The 14,662-nt window shown below is 36.1% G+C and overlaps 1 protein-coding gene across 9 annotated transcripts in view; it reads right to left on the bottom strand.

Moving 5' to 3' along the window:
- The window catches only part of LOC132951777 (uncharacterized), a 260,467-nt gene that overhangs the window by 21,267 nt on the left and 224,538 nt on the right, over positions 1–14,662 (bottom strand). For all 9 annotated transcript variants that reach the window (XM_061023732.1, XM_061023735.1, XM_061023730.1 and 6 more), the window contains one exon: positions 10,847–10,905. In XM_061023732.1, the coding sequence (XP_060879715.1) occupies positions 10,847–10,905 (59 nt within the window). The remainder of the gene's footprint in view (positions 1–10,846; positions 10,906–14,662) is intronic.

Raw genomic sequence — 14,662 nt, 5'->3', positions numbered from 1 at the left:
GGAAAAAACGATTTTTCCGAGTATAACGGGTGTCGCACGAATTCTGGTTGTTGTCGCACAAATTCACACTAATGGCGCACTAATGTTTGGCAAAAGAAAATTTTGAAAATTGTAATTTTTTCTATGATGGGGGGCTGGGGAACATTTCTACAGCCCCCCATATATATTTTTGAATTTACGGTTAAACCAGTATCGCACAAATTCTGAAAATAGTCACACAAATTCACACTAATGGCACACTAATGTTTTGCAAAAAAAAAAATGTCAAAAATTATATTTGGGGGGGCTGGTGAAATGTACGTAAATTACTTCTATAAAAAGTATATACACGGCATATATACAAACGTATTTAAAATGTTTTTGTAAGAAAAACAAAAGTCGATTAAGTATACTATATTATATAATCACAGAGTAAATAAATTGTTAGGTTTATGTTAAAATGGATTATTATTAATTTTATCGAAATATTTCTAATTTATAAACATTTACAATAATAAGGCAAATATTGATATAGAATAAACCTAACTATTAAACAGTATGTACATAATATATCACAAGACTCATGAGTCATGACGAAAAAACGATAAAAATAAACTAGTAGACAAATCGTCTGAAAAAAATATAAAAACTATAAAATTACACAAACTATTCGATTAACGACTATAGTCGTTATAAAGACCGAAATGAAAATGGTATTTTGAATAATTTAGTAAGGGCGAATGATAGTTGAATCTCAAAACATAATAATAATATTGATAGGTTACACCATACTTTTCCATAGGGTATTAGAATACTACACATATTTATACGTGCACCGAAAAACTGATGCATATATAGTTAATACGATAGTTATTTTTTTGAAAACGCGTTACCTACCTATTAATTTATACTAATATGCTGTTATTTATGGTCTACACAATAATTTTAGATTTTAAACGTTTATAATTCATTCTTTAATTTTTAAAGGCACCATCATTGACTGTATTTTTACGTATTCGTTATAATATGCGCGTGGATAATATTCGAGGTTGGATCGAGCAGGGTTCCGGCAGCGAATAATCATAATAATAATAATTATTCGTACACGATAACGGTAAACTTATAACCGTGTTTCATATGATAATATGATAATATTATATTATATAGTATCCCCGAGTCGTTTCGATAATGCTGACAAATCGGTCTTGCTGCAGGTCTCGCGTGTATGTTTCCACCACCACCACCGTCGTTATATTATTATGATTATTGTGGGCCAGGGACGTATATAACAATAATACCGTATTATACACGAAAAACGCGTGGAGCAGTATCGCGCTCTTCGAGAGGGGAAACGAAAGCAGCAGTCAGTCGTGGTTTTGCTGCGGATCGGGCAAGTCACTCGTCGGTCGGCCCTCGCTCCGCGGGTGATATAACCACGTGCGATGTTTTTCCTGGACCGTATGAAAATAATATACCAACATGGTTTCACGTCGAACGGAAAAAAAAAAAGTATTTTTATGGCCGTCGCGTCACGAGCGCGGACCCCATCGCAGGCAAAAAAGTTTTTCAAATCTCTAGACATCCCAATGACCCTCCTCCCTACCTCATGATAAATTATTAATTTCAGTTAAATGAAAAAAAATTTAATAACAGCAATCGACTTATTCCGAACTTTGCGACGCGCTAGATTGTAAAAAAAAAATTGTAAATATATTGCATCGCGTATTAATTTATGTTGTATATACTTGTATTATACACGTATTATTAATATTTTTTATATATAAGTATATATATATTATTATAATGTGCATATTAGCGATATCAAAAAACTTTCTTGAAATTGATTATATAATATTATACAAGAATAAAATTACATTTTTTTTATTACTCGTTGTTTATTTAGAATATAGAAAATATAAGCAATAATATTTATGAAACGATTAAGTACATAAAAAACCATTACACTGACTTATTTAATGGGTTTTCCACAATACTACATTCAAAAAAAAAGTTCCTAAAATTAAAATATTTCAATTATAAACATCTTGAACAATTTTTTCTGACATTTTGTCTAGTGCATAGTGATTTTATTAAATACTCAATTTTGAAAAGTATATTAACATTTTTAAAAATGTTTTAATATTTTTTTTAAATATATGAAAATCTATAATTATTTTGTATTCTTATATTTTTCAGCTTTTCAATTATTTTATTTGTTTGAATAACAAAACATGTATTTCTAATTTCATATTCTGATGCGGAATATTTTTCTGAGAATTTCGATGTATAAAATAAAATGTCAAACGAGTTGTCAATTATTTATGAGTTATAAGTATTTAAAGTTTTGATAAGCGGAATGGAGTGGCGCAGGTGATTAAAGTCTTTTTAAAATAATAATGGTTTATTTAATACTTTTCCCAACGCTGTGGACAAACTATTATATTATAATTATATTTTTCAGTTTTCGCGCTTATGCATCTGATACTTTGTTTCGTGTACGGAAATAGCTAAATAAGCTAGGACTTTGGGGGTACCTATAGTGCTGTCATTTATAGCTGCAGAATGTATACGATAATATTACCAACGCGGGTGGTTTATATTTCAAAGGAGCGATTAGGAAAACGATCAATTATAATATTAAACATTATTATTACGTTTTCTAGGCGGCGTAATTACTACCTACCGGCTGCGAGGTGCACTCGAAACGGGAGAGCTCCCGAAATGTCTCGCGTTTCGCCGATGGGTCTTTTTCCGTAGTCGTCTATAATTTACTTCAACCGGTAATTTTCTTTTCGTAATGTCTTTTTTTTCGTTATTTAGATCGCAAGAAAAACGGTTTAATATTTTTTTATTGTTATCGCCGCACAGTCTTAATATATTATATACACGTATATCATTGCACCATGGAGCAATAATATAATAACAATATTTAAATGCACACACAACATTCATACACATAATATTATATACCTACCTATAAATTGTACACAGATACCTCACCGACGACGTAGTGTCACGCTAGTAAACACGCCGCCGCCGGTACGGTTTGCCGCGCGACACGACGATTACCTATAGATATATAGGTGTGGTGCAGCGCCTGCCGCCGAGTGCATGTCAACACTACATTAACAGACGGCGGCGGCGGCGGCAATGATCATTCGAAACGGTCCTCCCACCCACCCGTCACCCACCCGAAACGGCATTTCGTATCCTATTATTAACCTATTACCGTCATGACGTTTTAATTCCAAAGTCACGACAACGACTTATCGCTCATACCTCCGCGGTGAAAAAACAAAAAAAAATAAAAATACTGGTAAACACGACGTAGATACAACCTACCCGCAACCCCTAAAAGTCTAAACGATCCACGTTAAAATATATATTATTATATAACTATTACGTCCGACGGCGAATGAAGCTCGCAAAAATATCGCCGAGCATGAATGAGTCATTACGAATAGCGTCAGGTCCTAACACACTGTTGGGCGTCGGCGTTTCGATGCGGGACGGGTTTGGAGGGTGGTCCCAAAATATTGTTGGCACTTGAGCACGGCTTGTCCCGTAAACGCTCAAGCAGGCGCGTAGCCAGGATTTTTTTTAAGGGGTGTTTTAATTTTATAGTTAAGTGGGGTGCTATAATACACACATTGCAGTATTGTAGTCATCAATATTCATATTAATATAATCTCAAATACGAAACATAACCTTACGAGTAGGTAAGGCATATAATAATGTATTTTGTAAAAATTTGAAGCATATAACAACTATATTTTTTGAATAAACACGATATAGGAGGCGCCCCTCAATACTCTTTACAACAACCAAAACACACGTTGACACATGCCACTGCGGCTAAAGTATAGACCTAACCAGATATCATCATCTCCATATACGACAGCAGGAATGCAGGATATATCATTATTCATCGGACAGATTATAATAATAATAGTTAGATGGTAAGTAACAGTCAGCACTGTCACACAAAATACAATAAATTTTTAAAATCGAACACATTCTTAAAAAATATTTTTGCAGCAGATGATACAAATTAGGGCCATTTTTACTATGTCCGGTAAAGTGTCGGTTAAATTTGACCGGACATGGTAAGAAGTAAGAATGGCCCTTAGTCGTATATAAATCGCCCGACGATTTTAATGGATATATATTATCATATTACACTGTTCAAATAAAATACCTGAACATTTTAGACGTACATAGGTACCGAAATCAAAGAAAATAACTATCGAAAACCTAACCCTCCTCCGACAAAAATTTACTCCGTACAATATATACATCAGACCTCTACATCATTTAATCGGGTAAAGAATTAGCTGGTTTGTTTTCTATGTCCTTTTTTGTATTCTTTAATACATAAAAACGTGACGATTGTGCAACAAGTCGGGACGTGCTCGGACCCGCCGGGTGCAAGATAGCCGGCGCTAACCGTCTCCCCGAACCGTTCTCGGTTTTCAGCTTCGATGATGGAGTGGGGGGAGGAGATCAGACCGCCCGAAAATGTGCTGCCCGATATCATCATTGTAACGTCGTTATTATATATATCAGTGGAGATAAAAACAGCCCGTGGTCACCCGTAGGGCTGTTAAGTACGTTAACCCCCCGTTGTTGAACAGTGGCGACTATATTTATACAGCAAAGCTCAAATAATAATATTATTACTGTTATTGTTATTATTACTATTATTGTCGTTTCCGGTCGTTTTTACGGTAGTCGACGTGCGTACTGGAATAATATTTATTTATTTTTTATCGAATTTAACGGTTTGGGGAGATAAACGGTTCGAATAATGATAGTAATAAAATAATAAAAAAATCAAATGATTCTTCTTCAATGTTCATCTGATGCTAATGGAAATTATTATTATACTTGTGATACCATTGCAGGCAAGACCGTATTGGTGAAATTTAGTTATAGCAGAAACTAAAATAAAACCATCATTAATGCTAATTAATGATCCGTGGTTTTTTTTATTCAAAACGATTATAATTCACCACAAATAAGTCGTTTTCCATTTTAATTATTCACGTAAATCAAACGAAGTTTGGTGTTATATTATATAAATTGGAATAACTCAGAAAGTATACAAACTCAACAATATGAACGCGTTTAAATTGGTTTGATAAAAATCGGACGTGCGGCCATCGCCGCCACCACGGTAATGGTATGGTATCCAGAAATGCAATCAACTGTTAGTCAGGAGAAAAAAATATATTATAATATAAGAATGGAAGACCGTTTTTATTCGTTAGCAGTCCGTCGGCGTCGGCGGTGGCGTCGGAGTATAGAAATCGTCCGAATCAGATGGTTTTTTCTACTATTTTGAATAAAACGTCTTTGAATAAAAATCGCAGGGAGGAAGGTTCGAGCTTAATCTACCGGCGGCGTCTTATATACGCGTATATAGTCCCCAGCAGTATACGGGACTCTGATTTACGACCACCGAGGTGGTGGCCACTGCTGCGCCACGCCGTCGTCGTCGTCGTCGTCGTCGTCGGTGGTGGAAAGAACTCGCGCGTCGTTTCCACCACCACCGTGGTAGGCCCTTTAACGCGGGGGTGGCGGTGTCGTTTCACCCCAATACTGCAGCCCGATATGGTGTCTTGATTTATAAACCTCTTCGTGGCCGCTCGGCAATATATAATATGTATACATATATATATGTATATATACACAAAGAAAACGCGCCGACGACGGTTTAATCTCGATTTGGGATTTGGACACGCAGACTGCTCCTCCGGCGCTCTCTCTCCTTCTACCACCCCCTCCACATGACAACAGCGCGCGACTTAACATCCACCCGCGACCGTATATACGTATAGTATACACATCGCGTGAGTTGCACAGCCTGTCGTGCGTATGGGGTCACATAAAGTTATTTTGCTTCAGGTGTATGAAGGATTTATGTGCTCGCGATTGTATCGTGGTGGCGTTGGGGTCGATCGGACAAACTCGTGTATATATACGAGAATGTGCGGGGGGGGGGAGATACAGCGGAATAGAGCTTTATTAGTTTTGCCCCACGCGTTTTCCTCCAGTCCACCGGGCTCACTTGAGTTTTCGATCCGATCCGATCCGATCGGATTCACCGCTACCATTCGGAATGGTTATACGATAGAGCACATATTATTATTATTACAACTGCGTATGTATATATAGTATACAACGTGGACAGCGTGTTACTATGTTCACGCGGCAGGAGGTGGAGGGACCGATAAACTTTCTGGTTCGAAGTTTGTCTGGACAGCGTAGCCGATGGCCTCCCCGGATAATAGTGCGCGTATCTCCTACAGACCGGACGACGGCATCGGCGGAGACGGTATAGTGGCTTATATATATAATAATAATATTATATCTGTAGTACGCGGTATAGGTTACGGGGCATGGCGACGAGAAAGACTCGAGTCGAGACTATAACCGCGTCTCGGTTATCGAATGTCTTAAAGACTCTCTGCAGGGAATAAAAAAGATAAATTTCCGGTACTTATCGCGGTGACCGTGTACCACTGTCGCGGCGGGTTACTGTTCCATATACCAGTGGATACCTACGATAGGTATGATAAGATATAATATAATATGTTATTTACGCATCAGCTTTACGTCGGGATGATAAAAATATTTTAAAATGCTGAGATGATAAGCGCAAGGCGTTATTGGTTGGCAGACCGCGATGTTAGATTTTCTCTTCAAACCGCTGCTGCAGGCGTCTGAAGTTCATCTATTTTACTATAATAAATAATAATACGAAACAATTATGTTAGCGATGCACCGCGTATAATATTGGTAAAAACTACAAACGCGCACACCAACAATTCGGTTTTTAATATATCGTAAACGCACAAATTCCGTTTTAGTAGCTGCGAGTGATGAGCGCAATAAAGCGCGTATAATATATTACCATTTTGGGGTTTTTGTTTTTTTGTTTAATTTAATTACGATTTTACTATGACATGCATATTATTTAAAAAAATTATATTATGTAAAATATCATAAAGAAAAAATAAATTAAACCAAATACCGTACAAAGCAATTTGTTACGTTCAAAATTCATTTGACACAACACGCGAGTATGCACAGCAAAACTGGGTTTTTTTTAATAAAAATATTTTATTTTTACAAAAACGCGCCGTTTTAAATAGTAATAATAAAAGGTAGCAGCAGGTAGATTGTTTGTCAAAGTCATAAAAAAAAAAACTTGTTTGGTAAAAAAAAAGAGGAATTCGTTTGAAGTACTACTAGATTAGTTGGTCGAATAACGATACAAGCTCGCCAATCCACGTACTACCCCTGTAAAAATAGCTTTTCATTCCCCCGCCGTTTTCGCTTGCCTTTTCATTACATTTCTTTCTATAAAGCTGAATTAAACTTTTAATTTTCGTTCTTAATCCGAAACGCAAAGGGCCGCCCGTGCCGGTTTTTACCTCTGGATGAATATTATTCGTTTTTTCTTCATTTTATTTTTTTTATTGTTATTGCGACGAAGAACCTGAGGGAAACGGATCGTTCTTTTTTTCATACTCTTTATCCGACTTTCTCACTCTCTCTCTCTCCGTCCGCATATACCTTATTCTTCACCCTAAAATTCAGACACTGGCATCCCACCCTCACGTTGCAATCATACGCAGGTAATGAAACTCATTTTTTTAACACTCACTGAGATAGCCGTTTCTGAAATAGCCACTTTGATGAGAGGAAAAGAAAAATTATAATTTAAATAAAATAATACAGGAAACATAAAAAGACAGAGGGTGGTCGGGATTATTTTGTTACTATAAGAAATAAGAAAATAACTAGCAATCTCGCTTTGAATAAAATCATTTTTAGAACACTTAAAGACGAAGACGAAACCAGTACAAAACCATCGATTAGTTTGCGTACGAATTCGTAATCTGTGTATACTATATACGTAGGTCGTAGGTGGTATTTTTAACATGCCGTTATGAATGTTTAAAAAATATAAACGAAACGAGAAAAATCCTCTTCGCATTTTGAAACTCTATAGTGGAGTGCGATCCATTAATAACAATATGGTCAATTTGGAAAAAACGGTAATTTATGAGAACGAAATATATCCAAAATCATTTATCGTATATACATATACATCACGTATAATATATTATACATACGTCGTCCTGCTACAGTCTCTTTCGCTAACCCTATCACTGGAAACCTGTGCCTTTCCTACAGGGGAATTGTTCCGGACACACTCCCAACACGGTATTCCAATTTTGTTTTCGAACAGTAATTAACGCATTAATTTTTAGCCTCTGCGGTCGCCGTCGTCGTTGTTGTCGCTATTTTTATTTTTTCTCCTCCCCCAAACTCACTCACACCTCTCTCCTCGTCCCTATAACGTTATTTTTTTCATCCCCACTCACCCCTTTGCGTCCAATCCTTTTTCTTCCTCGTGGCGCCCGTTTGTCCGTCGAAAAATATAAATAACTTTGGGGACGTGAGGGATGATGGCTGGATACACGGGGCGCCAAGTCACAACCCCTAATTTCACGATTTTTTTATGATTATTTTTTAATATAATAATTTGGCAAGACGGGTCGACGGACGTTGTTTTTCATTAAAAAAAAAATAATCGCAACACAATAATGAAAAATGTAAAAGGATGCCTGAGCGTAATGAATACTTCACGGTCTGAGAATAATATGAATGGTGTATGTGTGCATTGTAAAAAAAAAGTGGCATAATGACATTTTTTTTTTGTCCTGTTGACCTCTCTACATTGACACAACACCTCCATTAATACCGGACGCGTCACTAGTGGGACATATTATTTACAATACAATTCTGAACACAACCCCTGAGTATATTATATATTTTATTAATGTTAATCCAATTTCACCTCAAAATGCAAAACAAAATATAAAATTACATTAATACGCTCATATTTTTGTTCAAAATGTACAGACGAAAAAATATAATATATGATTTAAATAACATTAAAAACTATTAAATATACTTTTGTACAAATTACCATTATGGCATTATTATTATTATTGTATTACGCGTTTATAATATGTGTTTTACTTATGTACCCAAGTAATTGAATTGTAAATGAGAAGGGGGTTATGAATTAGAATATCTGTTGGCGTGTCTAAGTTTATGATCTAAGTTCTATTACACAGCTCTTGAACATTGCGTATAAGTTTCACGCAATAGACTTTATATATAATAATATAATATAATGAGATTCCTATACTAATTTTAATTTACATGTTGAGTGAGTAAAACGCTAAGTATATTATTACATTTTAATCCGCATATACATAATATACCGTCAAAATATAGTTCCGATAGTTATGCAAATATCTTAAGATAAAACCATCAGAATACTGAATTACTGAATTTACTTGATTCACGTTGAAAATATTTATACCTGTATAGTATATTGTACGCATTATACAGTCGATAAAATGCTATAGGAGAAATAAATTGGTTTTTTTAATTATTGTAGTAATATATAAAATTATTTAAAACAAAAATAAGATTCCGGTGGTGTTTGTAGTCAAAGTAGGTATATACTGTATAATATGGTATTTAGTATTTATTATTAACTTAATGTGTTAGTGTTTGGAGTCGTATAACAATACTATGAGAAGTGTATTAAAACTTAACTATACATTTACAGTGACGCAGTCAGTTTTCCAATTTATTACCGATGTGAAAATAAAAGATATTCGATACAAATACGGACGTAACGGATTTATAGGGTTTTTGATGTATTTCCCAGCTTTCTGACGTTATCAGCTCCATAATTGTACGTTCTCCGTTTATTTATATTTTTTTTATACCGAGTAAAAAAAAAATAATAATAATAGATAGAAAGGGGGAAAAGCCCACCCGAGATGAGATGATTATTGTGGTTACAGCTGTGGAAATGCGTTTTGCGGTCAGATTTACGGACAAGGCAGCAGAACGCAATAATAATAATGTAATACAAGATTCTTCCCTCCAGACGAAATAATTCCAACGGTCCAGAAGGCCATAAATTTGTTTAGGGCCGGCCGGCTGTCCCTCGTGTTTTCCTTATCATCTCGACAGCATTAGAGTTTATACTCTCTCACCCTCTCCGGAGGGGTTATATTTTTTTATTTCAGCCACGAAAATAGAACGGCGGCCGAATAATACCAAAAACAGTTACGCACGTGCTTTGTTTGCAATTATACGAATAATATTCGATACAGTAATGATGTCATTACACAAATATACGCATACAATAATGTCAGCGACGACCCAACGCACCCTCACATTTAATCGACTATACCTATATAATTATTAATATATTAGGCACAACATGCCTTCATATAACTTAAATAGATAGAACAATTATTTGGGAAAAAGAATAAACAAAGAACTAAAAGTAAAAAATTACAGACGAGAACAAATAAAAAAGATTGTTGTGGATGTTGTTTTTTTTTTTTACTTGTGGTAATAAAGCTCGGGACTGAGTCTAAAAGTGCCGTAAAGTTTATTAATGTCCCCCACCGGTTGTCTCGTTTTTTTTTTAAAGTTCCCTTTATCCCGGTGTCTTATGTGTCTCCAAGGAGCCCCAAGGCCCGTCATTTACCACCCACCCTATTGCACTGGGCAACACGTGTGCTTAATCGGCTTCCGTGTAGAATTATGATTAAAAAAATCGATGTTAACCTCCAGGACCGGGTCTGTAAGGCGAAAAAATGAAATAAAAATACGAACGAAAAAGTACCAGAGGCTTAAAAAGAGACCGTAAATCTCGCGACGAATTTTCCCAATAATTTTCCCCTTGAAAGTATGAAACAGAAATGCGTTTAAAAAAACGAAACAAAAAAAAAACAATGTGAAAAAATATTACACTTACATTTGTCCGTCGACCTGATGGGCCGCATACCCCACGCCATTGGATGGGAGTTTTTCTTCCTGGAAAAAAAAAATTAAAAACTGTAAATATTTTTACCAAAACGGTTAATGACTTTTAAGTTTTAAATTTGTAATCATGATCTGGTTGAACGTCCATGGTGATTGATGATATTTTAGTAAACTATATTATATGTATAGAGGGGCCATTCCGTCCGTCAAACCGTGAATGGTTTAACTCTTCCGTCTAAACGTGAATGACAGAAAACAATTTCCAACCGCGATCTCATGATCGTATATATATTATTAGTTTTCGTTAAATATGAACAGTTTGAACACCAACCAAGCGAATCCTACGAATGTTTCGAATAATATATACATGATTGGCGATTGCTTATTTTCAAATAGACTGAGAAAATTTGAAACGGCCGACTTTTAAACCGTATTATTCGATGTTAATACAAACTATAACATTTTTTTTCTTTCTATGATCGTTGACATTCGTGTTTTTATAAACGTCAATTGTACTGTTTCATAATGCACCGACTAAATTTCGATTACGGTAAACGAAATTTGTGATTGTTCATTTATATAACCTTAAATATAAATTTTAAAACTTGTCAGTGTCCCTAAGTTTTTGAATTTCAGATGGCATAACAATATATGCGTTCTCTGTGCAGAGGAATATCAGAAGTAGGGTGAAAAAAATACATTTGACAATTTGCGCTTTTATATACGGTCAGACAAAACCAGCATATTGTTTACCACACGACAAGCATTAAAAAAAAAAAAAAATAATAAATAAAAATATAAAGGGATCGTGTTGTTTTTTTTGGTGTACAAATGGTGATTTTAAAAATTATAGTGAGATTAAAAATAAAAACTGCGGAATGTCAGTCAGTCCGTTCACGGGGGGAACAACAGAAAGGAGACAAAGCTTGTACGATTCAAAATCCGGACGTGACTAACTTTTCACATTTTTTTTTTTTTTAATTCGGGTTAAAAATGATGTGCCGTTGTGTTGGCGACTGAAGGATGTCGTTTTCCCCCTTGTACCGGATACGACGTGGTAGAACTTAAAACTTTACAATCTCGAATGCCACGCGGGAACACACACACACACACGCATATGATATAATATATAGGTTAGGTTATAATAGTCAGTCTTTTTTTTTGTTCAAAAACGCCAATATTTTTTTTCCACGAAGGATATATAGTACGTACGAATAGCGGTGGAAAAATACATTATACCAATTGTATATATATATATTACATAGTATAAAATATATAGTATACACGACGTTTTTTTTGGTTATCTAATCTACGACGCTTGCATACTGCGGCACGATATAAAGTTTTTTCGTAATTTCTCGTTGTCGAGACACACGGCGACGACGACGACCGGGAATCAGGCTCGCGTATTTGCCGTGAAACAGCGAGAAATAATAATAGGACGTATATAAGAGGGTGGCCGATTGTAAATTTCACCATCTGCAAGAGAAGAACGGCGGCGGTAAACGAGAAGATACTACGGTCGGCACACACGCGGGGTCCTACATAACGGGATGTTAACGTGATTATGTGGGCGTATATTCGGTGGAGGCGGACGTGGAGGTAGAAAAACAAATAATCTGTGGCCCGGTCTAACGATCCCGGCGGGACCCGGAGTCCGAGACCTTATGTACACGGCCATTGTCCGCCGGTAAACAGCACTTTAAAACGTGTCGGCGAGCGTACGCGTTTCCGCCGGACTTCTTTCTGCAGTGCAGTATAATATGTATTATACCTATGGCCCCCGAGCGCGTCGCCGTATTAACCGATCTTTACGACTGCACAGCGAGGGCGGTACGCGGGTCTTTAAACTCCATCTGCAGGACGTATCAGACTACTTCCCGGGCGAATTTTATACGGGTCGCCCCGTAAAACCCAGACACGTATACAAAAATAATAATAATGACGTTAATAATAATAATAACAATTGGTAAATGAGAAAATCGTGTCTTCGGCGACGTGAGCGTGTTTCAAATAGTTATATTATTATTATTATTATTATTATTATAGAGACTTGACGTGAATCGAACTGCTTTATACGTCATCGCTGCGATATATTATTATTGTCATGTTTGTAGTTGTTAAGTGTACAGGGCATTATATTATAATAGGTATTGCGTGGTGCAATCGTCCCCGCGCGGATAATATCATGGCATTCGGACGACTCTGCAGTATAATATAGTACGGTATTGCGTAAGTGTACGGTGTCAAGTAGAAATTGGCATTGTATAAATTATTAATCTATATTAATAAAATGCAGTGTTTGTGTGTGTGTATACGGTCCACAAACAAGTCTATCACACTAAGTGGTTCTGAAATTTGTTTCATACCTAAGTAATCTTATATACCCGAAAATATGCACCTCGAAGCCAATTTCTATAATTTTGCATTTTAAAGAAGGGCTCACACGCAGGGATTTGTGATCTCACGAAAATCTAATATTTCTTTGTTGTTATAGGTTTGCCATCGGCTACAAAATAGTTATTAGAATAATTATTGCATATAATTTTAGAACCGTATTTTATAAATTTATCAAAACCACCCAATGATTACATTGGTTAAAAATATATGAGCAGTTTACATTTAACGGAGTTTAAGGCAGGGTAAATCCACTAACATTATTTAATTTACGCCGTACAGCTAGTATACAATATTCATAAATTCAGTCCTGGGTTGTGTACTACACACTATACTGTTACGTGAGTACATAATAATGTGTTATTTATACAACGGTACATGCAGTAATCGACATCTGTATTATACGATTTTTTTTCTGTTCGTTTCGAAATCCGACGTCTGGTAACTAGGGACACAACGAATTCACTGAATGGTGGTGTTGGAAGGGGTGGTGGTGGTAGTGGTGTGTTTTTGGAAATTGATGGATGGTCGGCTGGCATGAAGAATCGACGGTTTTCCACGTGACCCAACTGCACGGGGTCCGCCACGGCAGTCCAACGTCACCGATACATCATTTTCCCGGACCGACACCGCCGCGCCGCCTAAGTGAATTCCGCTTTCCAAAACTTCACCCCTCGCCCCCGACGGGACGATCTAATGGGACCGATACGTCTTTGAAGGGCGTCCCGTCTTTAATGACCAACTGTTTTCCGGCCCGCGCCGTGGTTACACCGTCAACCGACCGTGTAAACCACCTCGCCGCCGCAGTCGCTTCCTTCGCGGTCCGCGTGTCATTTCTCATCCATCTCGCGACTTCCTATATAATATTATGCCCCGAGTAGCCGAGAAAATACAAGCTGTGGAGCGTATGTATGGATAGCATAATTCACCGTCGATCGCCATGCCCGCGGTAAACATTTTCCTTCCAAAGCGTTTTAATTAAATATCCAGCGATCGGTACACAAACGTACGTCATAGAACGTATGAGATATTTTATAGTTCTATAATATAGTCTGAGACCAAATCGAAAAGAACAGATATTACTTGCATCCAATAACCTTTTGAAAATTGTGGAACTGATATTAATAAGTTGAGGGTTTCGCATGATCTTACGAGTTCTTGTTAGTTTTAAATTTTTAATGTATATTTAATACTTATACAGACCGTTTCTCGTAGTGTAATTATTGACGATTTACATGATTTGATCTGAACAAATGAGAATAAAATACATAATATAAATTGTACTTACATATATAATTATCAAGATAAAAACATCTATAAATGTACGGTTTAAGTTTTGATTTAAAAAAAAGGAAATATAGTAATCCTACAAATTAATTTAACATTGTTAATATGTATGTAGGTTTATTTA

This window comes from Metopolophium dirhodum, chromosome 9 (assembly GCF_019925205.1).
Source record: "Metopolophium dirhodum isolate CAU chromosome 9, ASM1992520v1, whole genome shotgun sequence".
In the NCBI taxonomy this organism is placed as follows: Eukaryota; Metazoa; Arthropoda; class Insecta; order Hemiptera; family Aphididae; genus Metopolophium; species Metopolophium dirhodum.
Note: the sequence above shows the minus strand (reverse complement) of the source record. Positions and strands in the feature narration are given on the sequence as shown.